We start from the raw sequence: 25,351 nt of genomic DNA, 5'->3' as shown, positions 1-25,351 counted from the left end.
ACCAACACAATGCTGCTGTCCCGCATTGTCCCGACCAATTTGTCGCCTGCGCCGTTATCATGTGTCCTCTCACAAGATTGGAAGACTCGCAAGAAATAAACATTTTTTTTCCCTCTTCTCCCTTGGGTAGTGGAATGGAAATCTATTCAGCCACAAATGCACAAATGATGACTGTATGTGGGGAGTTTTTATAGATATGAAAAAGAACATAACCCCCACATTCAGGTGGACACGCATGCTGGAGGCGCCTCTCCACCAGAAACAACAGCGGCAGTCAAACAGAGCAGAAAATAACAAAAGACTCGGCACCCAAACACTGAGCGGACACGAAAACAACAACACGTCGAGCTGGGCCTTCGGCAGGTAGTCGAACAAAGACGCGGGAGACGTTATGAGGGATTAATTAAAATAAGATGAGCTAATCAGCTTACGGGGACGAGCGGCGCAGGTTGATTTGGTTTGACAGGCGAAATAAAAAGTTAGTGAATTATTATTTCCCAGCGGCTGAAGAGCTGCCAGATCTGATGGAGATACTGTTTCAGCCTCCACGGCTTGGAGGTTAGAGGAAAGAAAAACTGCATCAAACACAACTGTACAATCCAGAATAAACAATTAAACTGTCCAAGAATAATTAACACATTCGAGAAACTTGTTGTGTTTAGGTTGTGTAGTTTAGTCTGTAGCCTGGGAGATAATATGGTGTATGAGGTAAACCATTGCAGCAGCAGCTTCACAAATCAGAGCATCAACCACTTCTGTCACAATTTCAACAAAAAATTAATTTCACGAAGCTCTCACAACTTTAGCTTTAGCATCCAGTTCGACTGGTTGGTTAATGCACCCTTTTCCAAACAAATTCTAATTTGTTAGACAATCTCCAAGAAAACAGAGAAGCTCAACATTGACAGCCTTCCAGGATGAATCCATTAATCCATTAATTTTAGCAGCGGCACAACAGATTACCCATTAACACCCCCACATTTTCACAATTTTGGATTGTCCCAACCTTGTAGAGGATGCTAGGTCTAATTCATTTAACATTTACTTAACTTCACCGTTGTGGCTGCTTCTTGTTCAGACTGATTGATAAACAAGACTCTGCTTTGAGTTTCTGGATAAAATAACCAGGTTCAAATGATTTCATAAGCTGCAAATGCAAGTTTTTAATGTTTATTCTTTTATGCTAACAAAGCTAGCAGGTACAATGTACTGAATTGTTTGACGAGACAGTGCAACCAATGTCTCCAAACAATCTTGAATTGTCCAACATCTCGAAACTTCCCAACGTTAGGATCTGGGACATCGCATCCAAAACTTTTTAGAAGTTTTGGAATTTAAATGTTTTGCAATCCTGACCACGACTGAATTCAATGCTATAAAAGCAGTGATGAAAGGACTGAAAGTAAATACAACTGATCAGATCTCGTCTCTCTACTGACCAAACCTCAGGATTTTAGGTTTTCTGGAATTTTTCTGGATTTTCTTTAGATATGATCACATTTTGAAAACTTGTTGGCACATCTTACAGTGTAATCTGTGATTTCCAGGTTTGTCTCACACCTCAAATTTTTGGCTATTTGGGCCTCAATGCTGCTGTTGTGATCCAACATAAACCAACTTTCCTTATACACTGCCGATCAAAAGTTTGGGGTCACCCAGGCAATGTCACATTTTCCTTGGAAACTCACACTTGTATTCATGTGCTAACATAACTGTACAAGGGTTTTCTAATAATCAATGAGCCTTTCAGCACCATTAGCTAGTACTATTATACACCTCATGGTGCAACCTCGTGGACACATCGTCAGTGATGTACCTGGGGGTGATCAGGCCCTGAATTGTGTCCAGGTAGCGCACTACGCCACGTATCCCCGTCCTCAACCAGAAGCCTTTTCTGCCGCTTCCAAGATGTTTTTGATGGCTCTTCGTCTGTGCAGTCCACCAATGCCCAGGAGCCCCAGGACCCCGTGCAAGGACTTGCCTGCAAAGCCCCTGCAGCCCACCTCAATAAGGTCACAGCTGGCCTTCCACCCATTCCTCCGGCACTCAGAAACAAGGTCAGCGTACTTTGCCCTCTTTCTCTCCTGTGCTTCCTCCATTCTGTCCTCCCAGGGTACAGTTAGCTCGAGGAGCACCACCTGCTTGCTGGCCACGGACATCAGGACCATGTCCGGCCGGAGTGTTGCAGAAGCGATGATGTCCGGGAACCTCAACTGTCTCCCCAGGTCGACCAGGAGCTGCCAGTCCCTTGATGTTGTAAGAAGGCCCCCCTGGGTCTTCTTGGAGGGTTGAGGCTTCTCTCCTGCTCGAACAAAGGCAATCCTGCTCTTGGTTGGCTGCTGCAGTTTACAGTTGTTAATGCCAGTGCAGATGGTGTCTGCTATTGCCCGCAGGACCTGGTCATGGTGCCACCGATACCTGCCCACTCCCAGGGCCTTTGAGCAGCAGCTGAGGATGTGTTCTAGTGATCCTTTCTTCTGGCACAGCTAACACAATGTAGCATTAGAACACAGGAGTGATGATTGCTGCAAATGTTCCTCTGTACTCCTATGGAGATATTCCATTAAAAATCAGCCATTTCCAGCTGGAATAGTCATTTACCACATTAACCATGTCTACACTGAATTTGTCGTTCATTTAATGTTTTGTTCATTGAAAAAAATGCTTTTCTTTCAAATTTAAGGAAATTTCTGACCCCAGACTTTTGAATGATAGTGTATACATCAAGCAAATCTGAAACTTTTGAAATGTTGCGCAGAAATAATAAAAAGGAAATGTGCTTAATTACTTTGAAGTGAATAAGCTGGGCTGCATAACATTGCCAGAAGATGGCGCTGTTGACAACAAACCAGACAAGAAACAGTTGTTTGCAACCAAGAAGAACTTCTGGAGACAAAAACAAATACTTAAGTTGGAAAAACTGGAAACTTCAACTCAACTTCCTTTAAAATGACCACATAAGAGGAATCCAACTTAAACCAGTGACACTGGGATGAACTTAATTAGGATAAACTGAGGTTATTATGTCAAGTTAGTGCAACAAATCTCACTTTCTTTGTTCTCTGTGTGTCTTACTGGAACACCAGAGGAACTGAACTGGTGTTTAGGCAGGATGGAAGTGAGGAGTATTCGACATATGAAGAAATAAAAAAGAAACGGAGGTGAAACTGCCTCAGGATAAAGAGCTGTGTGCTGCTTCACAAACAGACTCTGGAAGCCACAGGAATCATTTCAGATAAGCTCTTCCCCTCAGCGCCGCCACACCCTTCATATCTGGAAAATCTGCAGCGAGGTGATGAGAAAAAGCAGCCATTTTTGGTCTCTGTGGCTCTCAGGGGGCCTCCTTGGAAGCAGCTAAAGCACATTTCCTCCAAGATAATAAAACCGACTCAATAACTACTGAGGAATATGGGACTCCGGCTTGTGCTGAAAGCATGTTTCTCCTCTGTTCACTGAGGTTTCAAAGCCCAGTCTCTCGTCGCTTTAATACAACCACAGCTGCTTTTTGTTGTTTCATTGTGGAGACAGACAGCAGATTTTTAACCACATCAACGTCACCGACAAACACTGTGTGGATAAAATATGCAAAATGTTTTTTCCTCAATCTCCACATCAAATTAGACAAATAGGCCTGAGAGAATTTGGGGAAATGTGGATAAGAGAATGCAGAGAAAATGTTTTATTTTGCCTTTCGTTAAAATGTTAGAAGTAACACAAAGTGTGGTCCTGGGATATCTCAAAGGTTTAAAGATGTGAAAAGGAAGAAAACAACAAGCAGCCAAGAACTTTTGGTTACTCAAACGTTTCAATTAAATCTTTACATTTTACTGTCTTATTTAGTTTCAGTTTCATTTTTGTCAACAAAAACAGGTTGTCAGTGAGTATTTTTTATCATAGTTTTTATGTAATTGCAAAAATGTCTTAGATTTAAACTTGTGAGACAGAAGTTAGAAGTTTTTTTTGAACTTCTGGATTGTGGCATTGAGCTGAGAACTTTTGTGGCTAAGATAAAAGAAAAAAATAACAGATTGTAAACTGTTACAATAAATTTATTGTGATTTTACTTTTGGAACAATCCTACAGTTATGAGTTGTGAATTACTTCATGAGTTGTGGTTTCATGTTCAACAATAGCACTGTTTACATTTAGATCTAAAATTTCATTTTCAGCCACGACCTAAAAATGAGATTCAGTAATTGTCTCACTTTACACTTTTATTTTCCACAAACTACTTAAAACTAGAGTGTGCAGGATTGTAGAAATTGACAGAATAAGTTAGATTTTAGAGGGTTAAACTGGTTCCAATTACCAAACTCCAAAACACAACTCGGAATCACAACCAGATCATAATAATTCCTAATTGAACAAGAGTTGATATAGTGATTGTGCAGTAAAACTGGACTTACAAGCAAACTTCTGAGGCGTTTTGTGTTATTGTGACTGAAGCATCATGTGGATTTGTCTTTTTTTAAGAGTCAGAATTTGCCAAAAAAAACACTTAAAGGTGGAGTGCCAGCCCGGTCTCACGGGGATTCGTGAAACTGTCACGTCAGTTTTTGTTTCGGTTTCGTGCGCACCAACACGATGTCGTCATGTTTTTCGTGCCGCTCACCACGAGCGAAACCGGCTGTGGTAATCACATCTGAAAGTGGTTTATACCGGCGGATTCATGACGATCTAAGCTGTCCATCGGCGTTTGCGGCCGCCGCTGCGGCCGCCGGACATTCTTTAAATTCCTATGCAAATTCGGCGGATTCATGACGATCTAAGCTGTCCATCGGCGTTTGCGGCCGCTGCAGCGGCCGGATCACATCTGAAAGTGGTTTATACCGGCGGATTCATGACGATTTAAGCTGTCCATTGGCGTTTGCGGCCGCCGCCATGTCTGGCGGCGGCCGCAAACGCCAATGGACAGCTTAGATCGTCATGAATCCGCCGAATTTGCATAGGAATTTAAAGAATGTCTGGCGGCCGCAGTGGCAGCCGCAGCAGCGGCCGCAAACGCCGATGGACAGCTTAGATCGTCATGAATCCGCCGGTATAAACCACTTTCAGATGTGATTACCACAGCGGGTTTCGCTCATGGTGAGCGGCACGAAAAACATGACGACATCGTGTTGGTGCGCACGAAACCGAAACAAAAACTGACGTGACAGTTTCACGAATCCCCGTGAGACCGTGTTGAGATGGAGCAGAACATTTGGCTCCATCTCAGGTTCCCAAACTGTCGCTGCTTGAGGAAGTAAAACGGTCAAAATAGTGTTTGTACCGTCAGCTTCAATTTTGAATATTGAAGCCACTTTAGAAAACCTAAAAATACGTCGGTGCCAGACGGAAAGAGATGTCTGACATAAAAACCTTTTGGCTCCGACTGCCGTTCTGTTATCGGCGTCTATGAAGCGTTTCTGCCTGTAAACAGCAGCAGCTCATCAGGAAGCAGGATTCACACTCAGCTTCATCCATTTCAGTCCAGAGGTCAGTTTTGTGTTCTGATGAAGGCGAATCGCAGCAGCAGCACAACCATTAACCCAGACACTCAGCGTAATAAGCTTAACGACCACGGTTCAATCCAAGGGTCACAAGGTGCAATTATAAGTGAATTATGGCCTTTTGTTTGCGCTAATGTTCATTTAAAATACAGACTACAGGTCCCAAACTGACCACAGTTTCATTTAGGGATGGATTTAACTTAATTTGGAAATCAGATCTGCCATATATGATGCATTCGCTTTCACTTTTCAGTATTAGAGAAGCTGCTTACAGTTTTTTTCGATTGCTAAAACACGTTTTTCAAAACTGTACGTTTTTTTTCAAAACTGCACACACAAAACTCCAAACATCACACACATGTTGCTAAACCCTTACATCCCCTTGCAAAACAACTCTGCCATCAAATCTCTTAACATGTTCACAAAATGGAACTCGTGTTTTCATTTGGTAAACACAGCCATATTTTCACATGACACACACATACCATTCATTGAAGAAACACAACTAAGCTTTTGGGTGAACACTACCAAGCAAGTACAGAACACTGTAGAGCAAAATTGAAAACACAGTTATAGAAATGGAACACACTGAATTAATGCCCCCTTCTCTCATAGACAAACAAAACATCACACAAATTCAGACAAAACATTTTATTTTTAAATGTTTTATTTTTAAAATAAAACATTTTTAAATGTTTTATTTTAAATGCTTATGCTTCCCCCCATTCAAGCATGAGCATCATGGGGCATCATGCCTCCAGTTTCTGTCTGGCCAGAGGGCCTCATCAACATCGCAGGCGATGTCCTCAAGGTCCAAACAGCGCTGGAAGAACCGCCTAGAGTGCCGCATGAAGCCCTGACAGGCCTCAAAGCCCACATTTCCACAAGCCTCTTCTCCCTCTTCCCCCTCTTCCTCATCTCCCTCTTTTCCCTCTTCTCCCTCTTCCTCCTCTTCCCCTTCTCCCTCTTCCACCTCTTCCTCCTCTTCCCCTTCTCCCTCTTCCACCTCTTCCTCCTCTTCCCCTTCTCCCTCTTCCACCTCTTCCTCCTCTTCCCCTTCTCCCTCTTCCTCCTCTTCCCCTTCTCCCTCTTCCACCTCTTCCTCCTCTTCCCCTTCTCCCTCTTCCACCTCTTCCTCCTCCCCCTCGTTCTCCTCCTCCTCTCATTCGTACCCCTCTCCTTCTCTGACTGTTGTCTCTGTTCTCCATTGCTCATCAAACTAAACAGAGGGTCAAGCCTCCTTATGCTGCAGTCCTTGATTGCAAATTGCTCGCCAGACCGGAAAGTTTAGAGATTTGCATATTTGTGCGTTGTGGATTGATGCTTTGAGATTTTATGTGAGAAGTGTGTGCAAACCTGAAAAATTGTGTGTTGTGTTTTGACAACAAGCTGATGTGAAATTGACATCCGAGTGTAAAGAAGGAAAGTTAGAGTTCTAATATGATAAGGAAATCTAAAGTAGTAACAAACTGAGTCAAGTGATTGGGGACAGAAGTAAAGGTTGTGAAAATTGTGCCTAATTTTTGCTTTTTGTGTTTTAGCAATCGAAAAAAAACTGTAAGAAGCCTGAGAAGGTTTTGTCGTTTGTCTCATTGAATCAAACACTGTTACCTTATATGACCACTTTAAAATGTGGATTTTAAAGGGAACAGATTGTCTGGGACCAAACTTTTGAAAGGCTGTTTTGTGTCTCACATTGATTTGTGTCTGTTTGAGGTAAGTCTGCGTCTTGTTTTGGTTGTTGTGTGTCCCTGCTGTTATTATGTGTCTCTTTATGGCTGTTTTGTGTTTCTTTTTGGTTGTTTGTGTTTCTTTGTGGTTGTTTGTGTTTCTTTGTTGTTGTTTCTTTGTGGTTATTTTGTGTCTCTTTGCTGTAATCTTGTGTCTTTTTAATTGTTTTGTATATCTTTATTGTTATTTTGTGTCTCTTTCTTGTTATTTTGTGTCTCTTTGTGGCTGTTTTTTGTGTCTGTAGTTAATTTGTATCTCTTTGTGGTTATTTTGTGTCTCTGTGACTGCTTTGCATCTCTTTGTGACTGTCTCTTTGTGGCTGTTTTGTGTTTCTGTGGTTATTTTGTGTCTCTTTCTTGTTATTTTGTGTCTCTTTGTGATTGTTTTGTGTCTTTTTAATTGTTTTGTATATCTTTATTGTTATTTTGTGTCTCTTGTTATTTTGTGTCTCTTTGTGGCTGTTTTTTGTGTCTGTAGTTAATTTGTATCTCTTTATGGTTATTTTTGTGTCTCTTTGTGACTGCTTTGCATCTCTTTGTGACTGTCACTTTGTGGCTGTTTTGTGTTTCTGTGGTTATTTTGTGTCTCTTTCTTGTTATTTTGTGTCTCTTTGTGGCTGTTTTCCATCTCTTTGTGATTGTTTTGTGTCTTTTTGTGGCTGTTTTTTGTGTCTGTAGTTATTTTGTATCTCTTTATGGTTATTTTTGTGTCTCTTTGTGACTGCTTTGCATCTCTTTGTGACTGTCTCTTTGTGGCTGTTTGGTGTTTCTGTGGTTATTTTGTGTCTCTTTGCAGTTGGTTGTTTAGTTTCTCTTTGTGGCTGTTTTGTGTGTCTTTGTGGTTGTTTTGTGTGTCTTTGTGGTTGTTTTGTGTGTCTTTGTGGCTGTTTTGCACGTTTCTGGGGAGGTCTTCTTTTTCCTCAGCGACGTCCTCCGATCTTTGTGGAGGATGTCTCTCAGGACAACCATGATGCAGACCTGGATAAGTGACTGAAAATGGATAATAAATACATTTTTGCTGTTTATGTGCAAACCAGAAGTCTAACTTTTCAACCTGAAGCTCGTGTTTTTCCTTCGCTGCTCATCATTTATCCCCCGGATGTGTTTAAAGACTGAAAAACAGAAAGCTCTCTGCGATTGGCCCTGAATGTGCTTGATGTCGGTGAGTTCAGAGGAAACCGAACCGCTGTCTGACTCATCTGCAGCAGCTTCAGAGACCCATTTCCTCCTCAGCTTCAGAGTCGATCGTTGCCGTCCTGAACAGGAAGACCTGCCTCCTCCTTATTCTCATCTTCCCTCCCCAGTCCCAGATTGCATCTTCCAGAAAGCAAACTATTTTTGATAAAAGCAATTCGGAGGGCCCCATACGTTAAAATATTCATGAGGCTAGAAGGAAAACGTACAGCTGGGGAACCTATCAGGCAATAAGACAATTTTCAAATATTCTCTTTGCTTTGCGTTGGAGTCGAGAAACCTGAAATCTGAATCCTTTATTTCCCCACTTCACATCTGGAAAGGTTTTTTAACTGTAGATGCCTGAATAGTGAAAAGAACTCACATACATTCAGCTCAGCTCTCCCTGGAGACTTTCATATGAATACAGCCGGAGTGACGGCAAACAGAAAGGAAAGAGGAGGACAAACATGGGGAGAAAGAGCAAAGCTGAGAGAGGGAAAGGAAAGAACGAGTTAAAGGGAAAGCAGGAGTTAAAGGGAAAGAAAAGGAGACATGTGTTCCCAGTGTTCAGGATGAGGTAATACTACAGATGAAATGCAGGCAGCAGTGACGACAGACATCCAGAGTGTATCTGAAGAGAGGCAAAGAGAGGGAGACAGAACAGAAAAGCCGGAGAGAAGAAACCAAATGCACATTTACAGCATTCAAGCCACATTTTTGTCCATATATCTGCAATCATTTGTTGACACTGAAGGGAATTTTTGGTGAAAACCAGCATCCAGGAGTCTCTGAATACAGCTTTAACTAAACTGAAACATTTTAGAAGTAGAATGCTAAAAACAAACTCTATGTACTGTCACAGAAGTTTCTGTCTGTGAAGTGGACCAACCACGATTAAAGAAATTAATTACAGGAATGCTGGTAAAAACTGTTAAACGTGTGTTAATACATTATTTTACCAACTAACAGCTGCACATTCAAGCTGTTAAATTCCATATAGTTAAACATAATATTGTATTGAAGTGGATCTGGGTCTGACACTGTCTCATAATTCAGGAAATCTGTTTAGTTTTTTGCCAAATCGAAGTGAAATTAATATTACTGATTAAATATTTTCTGTAATAAATACCAATTGAATTAACCATTGTCTAATCTGTGTTTTATCAGCTGCAGTGAAAATGCAAACAAACATAAACAAAGTCATATTTATGCGATTTCTGCATCAGAGCTGAACACACGTTGGTCCCTATGGCAATTAGTCATGTACAGATCAACAGGTTTGCAGACAAAACATTCATCTGCGGTTGAGAATCTGTAGCGCTCATAAATAATCTGGACCAAATTAGCAGCTGTTGTCATGGTGATCTAGCAGGTTAAAAGACCTTCGTGTTACTGATGTCTCTTTTTAGGCTAAACATACCTGCTAACAGCTAATCTCACTTCATAGTACAACCCCCTCTGTTGTCTGTCATTGTTGGTGAAAAAAGCCTGAATATGTCGGTTTTTGTGGATCCATAAGTCATGTATAAATGTTCATGCTGGTCGCTGCTTTGCTCCATTACTTAATGGACAGAGTTTGGTGTGTAGCTTTGTCGTTTTGCTGTAATAATCGCTGCTGCTGTGCTTCGGCCCTGAAGCTCTGTGGGAGAGTAAAGAGTGTTTATTTTGTTTTCCGTCTCCTGTGTTTAAACTCTGCGGTTCAGTCCGTCACACGAGCTCTTCCTCACGTCCTTCTGCAGATGCTAACACAACGCACACACACACGCACACGCACACATAGAGATTCATTTACCGCACAAGTTGCAAGTGTCGTTCATGGTGTTACAGTTCTTGATAAATGCATGACAGTACTGTATGCAACCAGTCAACCAAGCCAAGGATTTGCAAGAAAAACTAATTTGTTAAGTTGATCAAGGGACTTTCAGAATATTTATTTAAATGTGAGATGTTTATATGTTTAAAACTTTTGTGCTACACTTTGTAAAGACAATTACAGACTGTGGATGTCAACTCTTGCAAAGGTAAACATCAGTCAGGGTTGCCGGTCCCCTCTTGGCTTTGTTTTTTAATAAAACATACAGCACCCTCCATAATTATTAGCACCCCGGTTAAGATGTGTTCTCTAGCTTCTAATATATATATATATATATATATATATTCTAAATAATATAGGACCACAATGAAAAAAAGGAAAATTCAAGCTTTAATTAAAGTGCATTTATTCAGTGGGGAAAAAAATCACACATTCAGAAATAATTCTTTTACATCAAATCATGTGTGCCACAATTATTAGCACCCCTGATGTTAACACTTTGTACCACTTCCTTTTGCCAACAAAACAGCACCTAATCTTCTCCTGTAATACATTTTTTCTACAATTTTTTAGTGTGAGAGCATGCTTCTGTAATAAAAATTAAATTTATTTTAAGACTTTCAACACATCTGAACCAGGGGTGCCAATAATTATGGAGGGAGCTGTGTGCATAATAGCAGTTATATTATTTTACAAAAAGAAAGAAAATGTTCGGTTTGATAGTTGTGCCTTCAAAATATCTAGCACGCCAGGCCCCTGTTGGTTAGTTTTGCTTGACGGGCCATGCTTGGTAAAGTAGAAGATTATATACCTGTGTACTATATAAGTACATGTAGAAATTTAAAGTACTAGAAAGTAGAGAAAAAGTACAAAAAACTACTTTATTAAGTAGATTAAGTGGCTTTCAGAATATTTGTATAAGGGTGGGTGAGATGTTTAAATGTTTAAACTTTACAGTTATACTTTGGAAAGACTTTGTACTAATTCATTGTTCCATTATAGACTATGGAGGTTTCTGTTGGACAGATGGATGTCGGTCAGTCATCTTGGCTTTTTTGTTTTTTAGTATTTAAAAATGCATATTTTCATTTATATTATTTATATAAAAAAAAGACCTTTTCAGAAAACTTTATAATTAATTTCTGTTTCCTCCAAACATCCAGAACAGCTGGGCCCTTGTTGGTTGGTTTAGTGTGACGTCCTCTCCTGGTAAAGTAGATGTGTATGTGTGTTTGTAAATTAATAATAAAGCAGTTGCTCCTGATGCTGCAGCTCTTGATACATTAGTGCATGCAACCAAGTAACCAAATCCACCAAGCCAAGGATTTGTCAGAAAAAGTAATTATTAAGCATATAAGTGACTTTTTAAAAATATTTGTATAAGGGTGAGATGTTTGAAATCTCTAAGATCTCAGTTTCACTTTGGAAAGTCTTGGTACCAATTCACAGTTTGCAGGCTATGAAGGCTACCTGATGGACAGACAGACATCAGTCAAGGTTTTTTGTTTGTCAATTAAAACAGAGCATACTTACAGTTATATTTTGGAAAAAGACCTTAAAAGAAAATTTCCCATTTTCTGTATGGTGGAAAAACATATTTCAGTGACTGAGATGCCAAACCTACTGTAAACTAACACACAAATAACCATCTCATTGAATTGTTCATGATTAAACTGCAGTTTTCAATTGTAATTTAACAAAATATCATTTCTTTAAGTTAAATGGAAGACATTTACATGAGCAAAAAAAATACAAAATTTGCTCTAAGTAGGGTTGAATAATTTTATAACGTAAGAAAATTGTCATTATTAGTTGAGTTACATATTTTTATGTTTAAATAATCTTGTGGAAAAATATCAACCAGCCACTGTAACGTTAAAAAAGACTTTACATAAAAATCCTGTATATTTGAAAGTATGTTTACCTATAAAATTATTTAATTTAATTTTGAAAAAATGCTATTGAAATGCTAAGCACTTGTGATTTTTGTTTCCTCAAAATAAGCAGGAACACTTGTTGGTAGGTTTAGCTTGACGGGCCACTGTTGGTAATGTAGACGTGTAAGCATGTGTGTGTACATGTACAAGTTTGTCCTACACAGGTTTCCATCCCTTTTTAAACGCTTTTTTCCCCCCTGGGATTGGTCTGGCCCGGTTCTGATCGCTGCAGAACAACAACCAGCCTTGTTGTTCCCGTTGATTCTCAGCATCACATTTGGCTCGCGGCCTCGGTGTGTCTCCGTTCTCATTTCCAGCGTTAATCATCTCTATCCTCTAGAACCACTTCATTATGCAAGGCTGTTTAACTGTAAAATCACTGTATAATTTGCTGTCTGTTCATGCAAATGGCTTCATCTGAACGAAAAATGCAACAACACAAAACTGTGCTTTTTTTTCCCTTCTTTCCTCTTCAAATTATTTTCTAAATTTATTTATTTTCCCCGCAGAACCAAAACCCCGTCGGTGATGGAAGCATCCAAACAGCCAAATGACATTAAAACAATACTATTGAGAGAGTTGTTGTGGTAATCCATCAAAGTAAAAGTGAACAAAATTTCCCATTTTTGGCCTGGAATCTTGGTTTTGTTGCCCACAGAGCAACCACACTAAACACAAGCAGAAACATCTCTGAACATCTGTTAAATACCACATGCAAACAATTAAACTTGATTACTGCAGAAAATTGTGACACATTTCCAACTTCACAAGCTCTTTTCTCTGCTGCCACGATGCCAATTCCACTTGCCAAGTACAAAGGTTAACTGCACTTTTCTGCAGATCTTATTTGAATTTCTGCAGGAGTAACAATCATACGTTCAGTTTTCACAACTCTGCTGTGAAGACTTGCAGCTCAGTGGCCTTATAAAACCTGAACAAAGACCTCCTGCCACATTAAACTCTCCAGTTAAGTCTTTTTCCCTGTTGAAAACCTGAAACATGACTTCAGCAACATCCCCTTTAAGTCTGTAAAAGCCCTCATGAATCTGGGTTTAATCACAATGTCCTTTTAGATCCTTGAACTTCATCTGAGCAGCAACAAAACACCAGAGACTGTTTTTGCTCATTCAAAATCTAAATTCTTTCCATTATATTTGATTTTATAATCCTGCAGTTATTGTTGTGCCTCTGTGGTTATTTTGTGTCTATTTGTAGTCATTTAGTGTCTCTTTGTGGCTACTTTGTGTACCTTTGCTAAAATTTTGTGTCTCTCTGTTTTTTAGTCTTTGTGGCTGTTTTGTATCTTTTTTGTGTCTCAGTAGTTGTTTTGTGACTATTTGTAAATGTTTTGTGTCTATTTGTGGTTGTTTTGTGTCTGTTTTTAATTGTGTTGTGTCTCTTTTTGGTTGTTTTGTGTTTCTTTGTGGCTGTTTTGTGTTTCTGCTGAAATGTTGTCTTTTTTTGGTTGTTTTGAGTCTGTGGCATTATACATTGTAAAAAAACAAACAAACAAAAAAGCAGTTGAGATGCCAAAATCTTCTGTAGAATAATGGAAAAATAATCTCGTAACCCTTAAAATTATTTCCCAGGTAAGACAGGGTTGTGTTTTAAGGATGGTATTGCAAAAACAAACATGTCTGACAACAAATGAAAGTCTTGAAACAAACCAAAAACAAGACAAACATTAAAATCAGAACATTCAGAACACTTTTAGTTGTTGCATTTGTTGGGTTTCTCTCTGCAGTATATAAGTGTAAGGTCTCGACTTTAGTACCTGAAGTGACCCGAGTTCACTTGTGTTCCGGATTATATGGATAAAACTGAATTAAACTGAAGGTGTTGGAGTGCTGTCCGGCCTAATCTCTGGATGAATTCCAACTTGTGGCATCTGGCGGTGAATTTCTGGACACCGTCACACTGTCATATCGCTGAGGAAAAAGTTGCGACAGAGTTTACAGAATGCGTCTGGCACTTGTGTTTGGACGAATGCCGCCCGCTAGCTTTGAATGGAAGGCCATATTTGGGCCGTGAGTTATGACAACTTTTTCAGGGAGGTGTAAATATTAGGACGGCCGAGACACTCCTGAGACGGAGAAGCTTTAGAGACAATGAGCGATGAAACAAATGTTGGAGGACAAAGCGAGAGACAGAACTGAGGACTGGAGCGGCGACTCTCAGGAGTCGTGTTCAAACCAAACGCCTCCAGGGAGCAACAAATCCGGTTGAGTTCACCAACAGTTCGACTGTGAGAAAGAGGAAAACAACAACGATGTGCAGCAAACAGCTTCAACAGATCCAACTGGGTCATTTCTGTTCTGACAGAATTTACAGAAACACTTTGGTTTTGATCACAAGACAGAAGATGTTTTATGTCAACAACAAACAATCCTGCTGTTTGGCTGTTTTGAAGGTGGAGTTTTCCTGACTTAAATATCCACCTGAAAAGACTAATAAATGAAACTTAACTTAAAATGATTAGTTGAATCTTATCTTGTTGCAGTTTAAGATTAAATTTAGTAGATTAGTCAGTTTCAAATGAATAAACATATTATTAGAACCTATTTACTTAAAGTTTATTCCTGAAAAAGACAAATCTTGTATTTCTCAATTTGAATATTTCTTTAAATCGATTATAACGAACTTAAAGAGACTGATTACTCTGGTCAATATATCTTTTTAACACATATTTAAATTTTACTACAGATTTTAGAAAAAAAAATACTAACTTGACATAATTCTTTACTTCTAATTTATTAGCAAATCAGTTTCACTCAAACAGTGAACCTCTCTGTAATTTCTATTTTTTTTATAAAACAAAAAATTTGAACAACAAACAACATTGCTTTTAGTTAATCTTATTTTTTTAAAACAAATCTCCTACATTGTGTTTATCTCTAAACAAGTAAAATGTAGATTTTTCCCAGTGCACATATTTACCTTAAATGATGAATAAAGAGACTGATAAATCTACTCATTCTAACTTTAAATCCTGCAATAAAATCAATTTTTAGTTTTTGATGAATTTGATTTTATTTCAGAGTTTACTATAATTACTAAAACTTATCTATTTTCTAATTGAAAAGCATTTGCACAAGACACATTTTCAGTTTTCCCAGTGTAAATATTTACCTGTAACAAAGACATAAGAAAAAAAAGATGGGAAATCTAGCCAATATAACTAAATGCATATTTGAAAAAGTTTGGAAAAGCAAAAATGTGATTTTACTGCAGAATTTAAAAACTTGCTGTTTTATTTCCAATCCATTAGCAAGTCTGTTTCATTGAAACAAATGAAACAGTCTGTTACTGATTACTAAAAACATGTGAAGTAAAAAGTTGCAACAACAAAAAACATTGTGTTTGGTTACTTTTAGATTTACTTTTAATAAATCATCTGCATCATGTTTATTTCTAAACAAGTCAAATTTAGATGTTTCCAGGTGCAAATATCAATCGTAAATGAATAACAGACACTGATAGATCAGCTCATTATAACTGTAAATACGCATTTGAACATTTTTGAAAAACTAAAAATTGTACTTTTTTCTTGCAGAGTTTACAAGAATTACCAGATGTTATTTATAATTTAAGAAAAAAAATCTTCTGTACAACACACCTTTTTAGTTTTCCCAGTGTAAACATTCCTCTCTAACGAATTATGGCGTACCAAAAACAAAACCTGGTAAATCTAGTCGTTGTAACTCTAAAAAAGCTTGGAAATGCAATAAAAAAAGATTTTTCTGCAGAATTTTATTTCCAATCAATCAGCAAGTCTGTTTAATTCAAACAAATGAACTTCTCTGTTGCTGATTACTAAAAATTGAAGCAACAACAAACTATTTTGCTGTGAGATCATTAAAACGAGCTTTTAATAAATATGCATTGTTTTTTTTATCAGTAAACAAGACAAATTTTGACTTTTCGTGATATATCAAATATCAAGTAAATGTAGTATTTATAGTGTTGTATGATTCATTGCAGTCTGTAAGGACACATTTTGAGTATTAAACTTTAAATATTATTGCTGGTAGGTCATGTTTAATAAACTTTTAATCAAACTACATGTACGTCGGGTTGTTTTTGCTGGATCTGACAGGTGCTTTAGCCGATCACACAGCTTTTACTGCATCTCCAGTTGATTTTCGTACATTTCCAAAAGCTGTGCATGAAAACCATCGACCTCCTGGAAGGAGTTTAAAGTAAAACCCCTGATGTGACTCTTTAAAAACAACTCCCTTCAGCTGCTTTTCTCTCGGCTGTGAGTAAACGTCGTATGTCTGCGTTACATAATCGACCTCGGCCAATCGGTGAGCCCGACAGCTATGACGTCATGTGCTGGTTTAAGCCAAACACACACATGCTGATGTAGGTGAACACAGCTGGAACCAGGTATCAGTGAAAAAGCAGAAGCAGCTGTCAGAATGAAAACATTCTCACCAACAGGCCGGGAGAGAATCTGTGGTTTTTCTCCTCGAACTTTAAGAAGTGAGAGTCTGGACGTTAACACAGTGCTGGGGGATTATTCAACTTCCAGCCTGTCAGTTTATGTACTTCATTTAAAGCCCTGCAGGTAGCTGTTTTGAATATTGCAGCATCGTGACTAAAAGCTTCTGAGCCAAAAAACCTGCAGCCTGCAGATCAGCCACACGTCAATCTTTACATACAGTTTAAGTTTGCCGCTTCTCCCGTGATATATGAGGTTAAGTTATATGTTTGTTTGTTTTTTAATCCTTGTGCGTTTGTGTGACTTCATCAGCCATGCAGACTTCTATAGATCTGAAGTTCTGCACAAATCATCTTCATTAGCTTCAATCTTTTTACAAATAAGTGTCATTCTCTCCGTGAATAATTTCAAACACCTTGAGTCACGACGGCCATGCTTACAGGAAACGTACCAAATGAAACATATTGTAATCTGCGCCGTGAGTCAGTCCGTTTGGATTTGGTTAAACTGAGGATTACATAAAAGAGTAAAACATGCTGACTATCTGTCAGACAGTAGTTAAGGTGCAGCAGCTTGGATATGCCAATCAGAAGGGAATAAAGGACAGCAGCTTATTCCAAAAACACAGCGTGGGCATGTCTAAAGCCTGGATTATACTCCCTTGTCATTCCATGAAAAACTAGAAAAGCACTCGGAGAGCGCATACCTCCGCCATCCCGTTTGTCTGTCTGTCCTTCTGTGTGTCTGTGTGTGTGTGTCTGTCTGTTTGTCTGTTAACAGCATAACTCAAAAAGTCATGGACAGATTTTCACCAAATTTTTACAGGATGTCCGGAAGAGCACGAGTAAGAATCGATTAGATTTTGGAGGTGATCCGAATCACCGTCTGGATCCAGGAATTTTTTGAAGGTCGAAGGACAATTGAGAAATGGCCGCCGAGCAGACCGATACTCGTGCTCTTCCGGACATCCTGTAAAAATTTGGTGAAAATCTGTCCATGACTTTTTGAGTTATGCTGTTAACAGACAAACAGACAGACAGACAGACACACACACACACACACACACACACACACACACACACACACACACACACACACACACACACACACACTCACAGACGGACAGACAGACAAACAAACTCCGGTGATTACATAACCTCCTGGCGGAGGTAATTAATCAGAGCTTCCCATCCTGACACCCAGCAAAATTTGATCATTTATCTGCAGTAACTTTAGTATATTTAATGTAGCCATGCAAAGTTTTACCTTCATACAATCCATATTTTCAGAGTTATAGACCCTTGGTAAGTGCATACACTACTGTTCAAATGTATAGGGTGACTTAGAAATGTCCTTATTTTTGAAAGAAAAGGTTTTTTTTCAATGAAGATAAAATTTAAAGAATCAGAAATCCAGTGTAGACATTGTTAATGTGTCACAATCTAAAGATTTTTAAAAATTTTAATATTTGTAAAATTACAGTTGTTATAATGCCATTTTATGTCAAAAAGTTCAATTTTCTTTCAATAAAAGGAAAATGATGTTATGTTGTGTAATTTTGTTTGCTGTTTAATGCTGTTTCAGATTACACAAGTCAATTTACAGTCAGTTTTTATAATTTCATTCACATTTTCTTGTATTTAAAAAATCTGGCTAAAATTATAAAATGAAAATGAAAAATTCTGTGAGACTACAGATTCTTTCAACAGTGTAGCAACATTAGCTAACAAGCTGCTTGGCTTGGCAATTAAATACAAAACGTAAAATGTAAAATATAAAAGTACACCCTTACCTCCAACGGTTTGCATCTTATCCCCCAGAAAGAGATTCAAAACAGCCAAAACTAGAAAAGCAGTCAGAGAGTTCAGTACTCTACCAAGGCGCTCATTACTTGTATGATTTCTGATGGATAAGTCTCGAGAAGTCCACAGCATTTGTAGTAGGATCGCAATCATGTGATCACCAGCAGGCAGCTGATGTAGTGTTCACTTGTTGTCATGGTTACAGTGATGCCATGCCACTATATTGCATCCATCCATCCATTCTCTATACACCGCTTTATCCTCACTAGGGTCATGGGGGGTGCTGGAGTCTATCCCAGCTGACTCGGGTGAAGGCAGGGGACACCCTGGACAGGTCACCAGTCTGTCTCAGGGCTACATATACAGACACACAATCACACTCACATTCACACCTACGGACAATTTAGAGTAATCAATTAACCTCAGCATGTTTTTGGACTGTGGGAGGAAGCCGGAGTACCCGGAGAAAACCCACGCATGCACAGGGAGAACATGTAAACTCCATGCAGAAAGATCCCAGGCCCACCCCGGGATTTCACCCAGGGATCTTCTTGATGCAAGGCGAAAGTGCTAACCACTATTACACTGTGCAGCCCGTGACAAGGATTCATATGTTAAAATACAGATTTATAGGAGTCATTGGAAACTCAAGACTGCAATGATATACAGTGGTGTTCCCTGAAAATTTCATCCAAATCCGTTAGTCCATTATTGAGTAATGTTACACACAGAAAGACAAACAGACGAACATACACCGATCGTCACGTATCCCCGCCACGTTCCTTGATAGAGTAACTAGCTTCTCGGCTTGGCACTTAAATACACAATGCTGTGTAGAACATAAAGTTACACCACATTTTGCATCTCTTACCCCAGAAAGAAATGCAAAACGGCCAAAAGAATGCAGAAAATGACCAAATGGAGATGTAAAATGACCACAAAAAGAGTCCAAGCAATAAAAAATGGTCACAATCAGATCTCGGACAACTGTAAAGCTTCCAAATGACCAGACAGAGCCACAGAACACCTAGGAGACACAAAATTGTGTTACTTGGCCAACAAAATGACTACAAATGTCATGTTTTGTGTTTGTTTCAGTGAAGTGGTCTTTCTCCAAATAATCACAGATCTGTTGTTTCATAACCTGTGCAGCAGAAAACATGATTCAGCTTTAATTTTTTCAGTTTATCTCTCTACAGGCTGCTATTTTTAGGTCCTTCACACGTTCTGCTTTACATTCACACAGTTTCCACCGGAGACTTGAGGTGAAGAGTCGTGTTTCGGGTCACCTTGACATTTTCTCAGCCTGTTCAGTGAATTAACCTTCCAGTCACACCGCGAACCAACCTCCAGCAAAACAAAACAGCTTCAGTCTAACCGCATGTAATTCCACTCCCAGCAGCTGTGTGTGTTCTCACTGATCTATTAAGAGCTGCTCTGATTTAATGGTGATCAAACACTGTCAGACTCCCGCTGAGGAGATTCAGCAACATGAAACCTTTCAGACGGAGTGCGGACGACACGCTGGAATTCCTGGAACTCTGAAAAACCGAATATTCCTTTCAGTTCTCCAAGTATCGATACATGAGTCACCCTCATGGAGCACAGCAACATGAGGGAAGCTCAGTGAGACGTGAAACCACAATCAGCAACAGCAGACCTCAAGTATTAGTGGTTTTGTGGAGATGTTTTGGAAATGTATGATGGACATGTGGTGAACGTGACTTATTAGCAGCTTTTAAGAGTGAAGTGTAAGGTAATTAAGGTCAACATTGAACTGATTGTCCTGCAAAATGAAAACATGTAAGTTCAGTGTGTCCAAAAACTACTAAACCGTGCTTGAGAGTCATACTGATAAACCGGGTGTCAACAAGATGAGGACACTAAACTCTGAAACTGTATTTTTACTCTCAGATAGCTGCTCAGTTCTGAGGAGGTCTCACTGCTTTATATGTATAGAGTTACACATGATTTTCTCTCTTTACTCTATTAACTTCAACCCTTTGAACCACAAAACCACTGGTGGATGTGAAAGACATATTACCTTTAATGAAATCACCAAACATACACCATTTATCAGCTGCAAAGCTAAACCATCACAGTGTGAAATACAGTTTTAAAGTAACTCGAAGACCACACAGTCCTTCACCAGTGCCAGAACCTGCAAATTTTAAAGGTATCAATCCAGAACCGAACCAAACTTCAACCACAATTTTTATTCAGGATGCAAATTTTAAGCAATTTTCTCAACGAACAATTAGTGGCATTATCACTCAAAAAACAATCGATTTCACAAATTGAGGGCAAATTCTCCATATAGCTGTTTTTTTTGACCTGAAACATTCCACTTATACAGCTAGGCTACATATTCCGTTAAGTTTTAGCTACACGTCCTGTCTCGTTTTCCACATATTAGCATTATCTGTCACAAAAGTCTTTGTCATGATGACCCTCTGACATTTAAACTCCCACAATTTCTCTCTGCTTGCTGATATGTAACTCCCCATAGCCCAAGTGATGCCACCTTTTGGTTGCTACAGTAATAAATAGTAAGAAGCTCCACCTGGTGGAACAACCAGGTACTACAGCTGATCTACAATATATTTTATGACATGCACATCCTTCATAGCATCTTCTGCTTTATGGGCCAAAAGTAGGTTTACATTTGTTTCAATATTTGCTTCATGTTTTAGATCTAATTTAGCCAAACCATATTTCATAATTATTCCAAATCCCTTATTATTCGTGTTTTGGAGATGTTATTAAGCTATTTCTTCCAATTTTGTTTAGATTTTTATGGATTTTTACTTCTTTTTTTTTTTTTGCAGGGATTTTACAGGGAAATTAAATCAAGAGCAAAGAAAGTGAATACTAAAGCAGTACTAGAAGTGTGAAAATGCCAAGCAGGTGCTCACATCATGGCAAGGAGCCTTTAACACTTCCCCACCTTTCTGCCAGGCAGTTTATCGCATAATGAATAAATGTGCCAAAAAAAAAGAAAGACGAATGTGCATACTTACTTAGTGTAAGCCTACTTCTGAGAACGTTGTATATTTGAATCAGTTAAATTATTAACGGCCATAATTTATTAATGATCAATCATTATTGTTAGTAATTTTTATCAAAATTTGCCTTGGTAGTTTTTGTGTAAATATAACTTAAGAACATGTGAATAACCCAGAAAATTAACCTTGCAGAGATGAGATACAAAGCACATCAATGCAGCAGGTTAAAAACAGTTGACAGTGAAACTTAGGGCAATATTTGTCACAAAATTTGTCTCTAAATCAAATGCAAACTAAGTTTCACAATCCTCTGCACTCCTTTGTTGCATGAAATTCCTAAAAATTATATGAAGATGACACCTTTTAAAGACCTGATTTAAGAGTTTAGCACCATCTCACCTTTCAATGTCAACATAACATCAGAAAGAATCACAAAGCTTCACCAAATTCAGCTCCACTATTTAATTCATCATAGTATTTTAAGTTTACACTGCTCCTCATCCAAGTTTCATGATGATGCAGAAATAAAGTTTATATCGAGTGCTTCAACCGTGTCTCCCATCCTTAATGTCAACATGTTGCTGAGTTGCAGAGACTGACACTTTGCTGCATCCTCGTACAAACTTCCATTTTCATCTGAATAATGTGTCGTATCCTGACTCACCCCACAGCCGCCGCTCCCTCACACTCCTCCAGAAGACATCCCAAGCCTTGTTGGTGGAGTCTTTAACGTGCTCGCTGAAGGATCTCCGCAGAGGAGCTTTCACCGCCGGGCTCTGAGCCATATTCCACTCGTTCAACAGTTACATATTCCCTCTTAGATGAAAACCCTGCACTTCTGGACACTTTCTAAGCCATGTGGGTGACGTTTGCTCCGTCACTGCTTGTACAGAGGGTGAGCTTGACTTCAGAGTTCAGCAAAGTGAGCGAAGAGGAGGAGGAAGAAGAAGAAGAGGCAGGGGGGCTGACACTTGATGCAAAAAGTCTGCATGCAATTTGTGAAACACCCCTGTGCTTTCCTTCCCTGCAGCTCAGAACGCTCCGAGTGAATCTATCTTTGCGAGGACTGGCTTGAGTTTTGAACCTTGGGAAAGAACCGTTTTGGAGATGCATTATGGCACTGCAATAACACAAATACAAACGTGTGTTTGAGCAACAACCAACAAAGAAAATGTGTGTTTATGCGGACGAGTAAACTGTTCTAGAATGTGAGCATCCATGTGTGTGCGTGTTGTCAGGAGTGTGAAGCAGAGCGAGAGTATTTATCTTTGTGTGTTTGTGTGGGATGTTTAAGGATTTGGCCGGCTGAAGAGAGGAAATGACATCTAACCTGCAGCGGACACAAACACACAGACGCACACTAATGGAAACAGACACACTCGCATTATAAACACAAACTCAAATAGTTTCATGCACACAGTGAGACACTGCACAGCCACACACATACGGCAGAATTGATTACGAGGCCTCCACACAGACAAAAAACCTCTACGACACTCTTGAACATGACAATAATCGAATATTGATTTGCGTTCTGGCACCTAAATAAATATGACTGACTGCAATATTGACGTTTAAAACACTTGAAAACTCCGCTGCATCAAATCAAGTGTTCCCTAAATCAACAGTCAGCTCCAGCAGAGGCCAGATTTTCAATTGTTAATCTTTGAAAATGGGAAAAGGCGCACTAAGTTTTGTATCTAAGTTCCTGTAAGTGTACGGCTGTATCCATGTTTCCTATTAAAAATACAGTCTTTTTTTCGATATTTTACCAACAACAACAGTAGAGTTTGATGTGTGGCAAGTATGGCAAGTCACGGCTCCATTATTCTGCTATTTTCACTTGCAAAAATAATCATAGGACCACAAAAACTGGTGTTGAAATTAGGGTTTATGTTGTTTTTACATGTGCAAACTTAGAAGCTGCTTCCATGCCGTCCTCATGTAAAAATGTAGCAACATAGGAGGTTTATGGTGCTTTCTGAAGGTTGAGGATGTAGGTAGGATACGGTTGAGGATCAATTTCCTGTCAGCAAACTATTTTTTTCAGCTATACAAACTGTTGGGTAGCATAAATAATCACAAAAAGCCCCTTTTATTAGCTCTTTACATGCTATCTATACAAGAAGCTTAATCCATGAAGTAACTAAATCTATCAGAACATGACCATGATGAACCAAAGTGTTGGCTAGACATATTCTATAACTTTTGAAACCCAACAGGAGATGTGTCTCTGAAGACTAGATGAACAGATCTGGCTGAGTACATTTGGGTCTAAAAGTAAGTAAGGAGGCTAGAAATGTGGAGAAACTCAGTAAATCTTTCCTGGGTGAACGAGGAAAAGTCTTTGGGAGAGTAGAGAAGGATACAAAACTAAAAGCAGAAGTGTTATACATGAAGAGAAACCTGAAACAGAGGTGGGAAATCTCAAATGTACTGAAGCAGCCTGACATAAGCACACATGCCTCATCTTAATCATCATCGTCATCATTAATGGTAAAATCTTCTTAAATACACTTCCTCTCTTGGGAACGAGATTAAATAAACTGTTCAGGTCAGGACTGCTGGGAAAGAGCAGGAGGAGATGGAAGATAAGGAATGAGGAAGAGGGTGAATGGAAGGATATAATCTCAGATGGTGACAACTCTGCAGTCTGTCCTTTATCGAAGAGGTTCAGACCGATAGACTGAACCTCAGCAGTGTGAAAGTACAGATGAAAAAGTGATTTTCAGCACCAGTGTTGAAAATTTGTCAGTATCTATTATTTGATCAGAAGGTTGTAGATACTGACATCTGAGAAGGTCTGCAGTGCATTAAGAAAAAACGTATTTCTGTTTCCAAGTTGTTCCTTAATGTTCATGAACCTAGATGGTGAAGAATCTCATTGTAAAGTTCTGGTAGGACAGTATCTGAAATGTGTTAGATGGTAGGATGTGCTGTGGCTTCACAAGTTCCAAAAGACAAAGAAAACCTGAATTCTATACCTGCATGTCAGAAAACCTGTTGTAGATTATCTGAAGTACCTCATTGTTCCACCAGGTGGAACTTTGGAGACAAAAGGAGGTGATCTGGAAGACTACAGGTAGTTCATGTTGGCAAGCAGAGAGTTTTGTGGGAGTTTAGCTAGCAACGGACACCATGACAAAGACTTCTGCAATGTTGAATGACGTTCGACCAGAGAGCACCATGACTAGTGATGGTGACATGAAGCCTCATGACGCATTCAACCACTTGAGCCAATTGGTTTGAGAAAGGGTTCATTTCTTGAAGCTTCATGAGCACACGAAACCAACTACTGGTCAAGTGTATAATCACAGGCACCTGTATCTGAACCACATGCCGGATGCATTCAATCATTGTTCATTATGGCTGCTGGGAATGACTATGAAAAACAAAAAAATGTATGACCAAATAAATTCCATAGATAAATGATCACATATGTGTATAATAAAATATATTTTCATGTATTCTGTGTGTAAATTTCCCCAAAATGGTAGTATCATATAATGTAGCAGGTTGTGTAATACAGTTTTTCTTAATTGCTAAAACACTAAACTCTGTTGTCTGAACCAAATTCTCAGTTGCCTGAACCCACTTATTGAATCAGTCACTCTTTTGGCTAAACCATAAGCCCTTTCCACCTGTTTAGACACATCTTGTCAACACATTGTCATTGTGATGCACCTGTGTTGCAAAATAGTGAGCACAGGTGGCAAAAGTCAAACACAGTTAAAGCTCAGGCGTCACCAGTTGAACACAACAACTCAAAATTGATCACACTTGTGGCTAATGATGTGAGGGTACAGTGCCTATGATAAGTATTCATCCCCTTTGATGTTTTACCCTTCTATTGCTTTCATAAATCTATCATGGTCAATAAAATTTAGCTTTTTTAAAAAAATAATTTTTTGGAAAAAACTCTTTAATGTCAAAGTGAAAACAGATTTCTATAAAG

At 39.0% G+C, this 25,351-nt stretch overlaps 1 protein-coding gene across 2 annotated transcripts in view; it reads right to left on the bottom strand.

Moving 5' to 3' along the window:
• Nucleotides 1-22,318, bottom strand: part of si:dkeyp-23e4.3 (rho GTPase-activating protein 7) — a 167,300-nt gene extending 144,982 nt beyond the window's left edge. For both annotated transcript variants that reach the window (XM_051937403.1, XM_051937404.1), the window contains exon 1: nt 22,061-22,318. In XM_051937403.1, the coding sequence (XP_051793363.1) occupies nt 22,061-22,181 (121 nt within the window). In that variant the 5' untranslated portion in view covers nt 22,182-22,318. The remainder of the gene's footprint in view (nt 1-22,060) is intronic.
• Between the last annotated feature and the right edge of the window lie 3,033 nt (nt 22,319-25,351).

Source organism: Acanthochromis polyacanthus, chromosome 17, assembly GCF_021347895.1.
Source record: "Acanthochromis polyacanthus isolate Apoly-LR-REF ecotype Palm Island chromosome 17, KAUST_Apoly_ChrSc, whole genome shotgun sequence".
Classification (NCBI taxonomy): domain Eukaryota; kingdom Metazoa; phylum Chordata; class Actinopteri; family Pomacentridae; genus Acanthochromis; species Acanthochromis polyacanthus.
The sequence above is the reverse complement of the archived record's forward strand: the minus strand, read 5'-3'. Positions and strand labels throughout refer to the sequence as shown.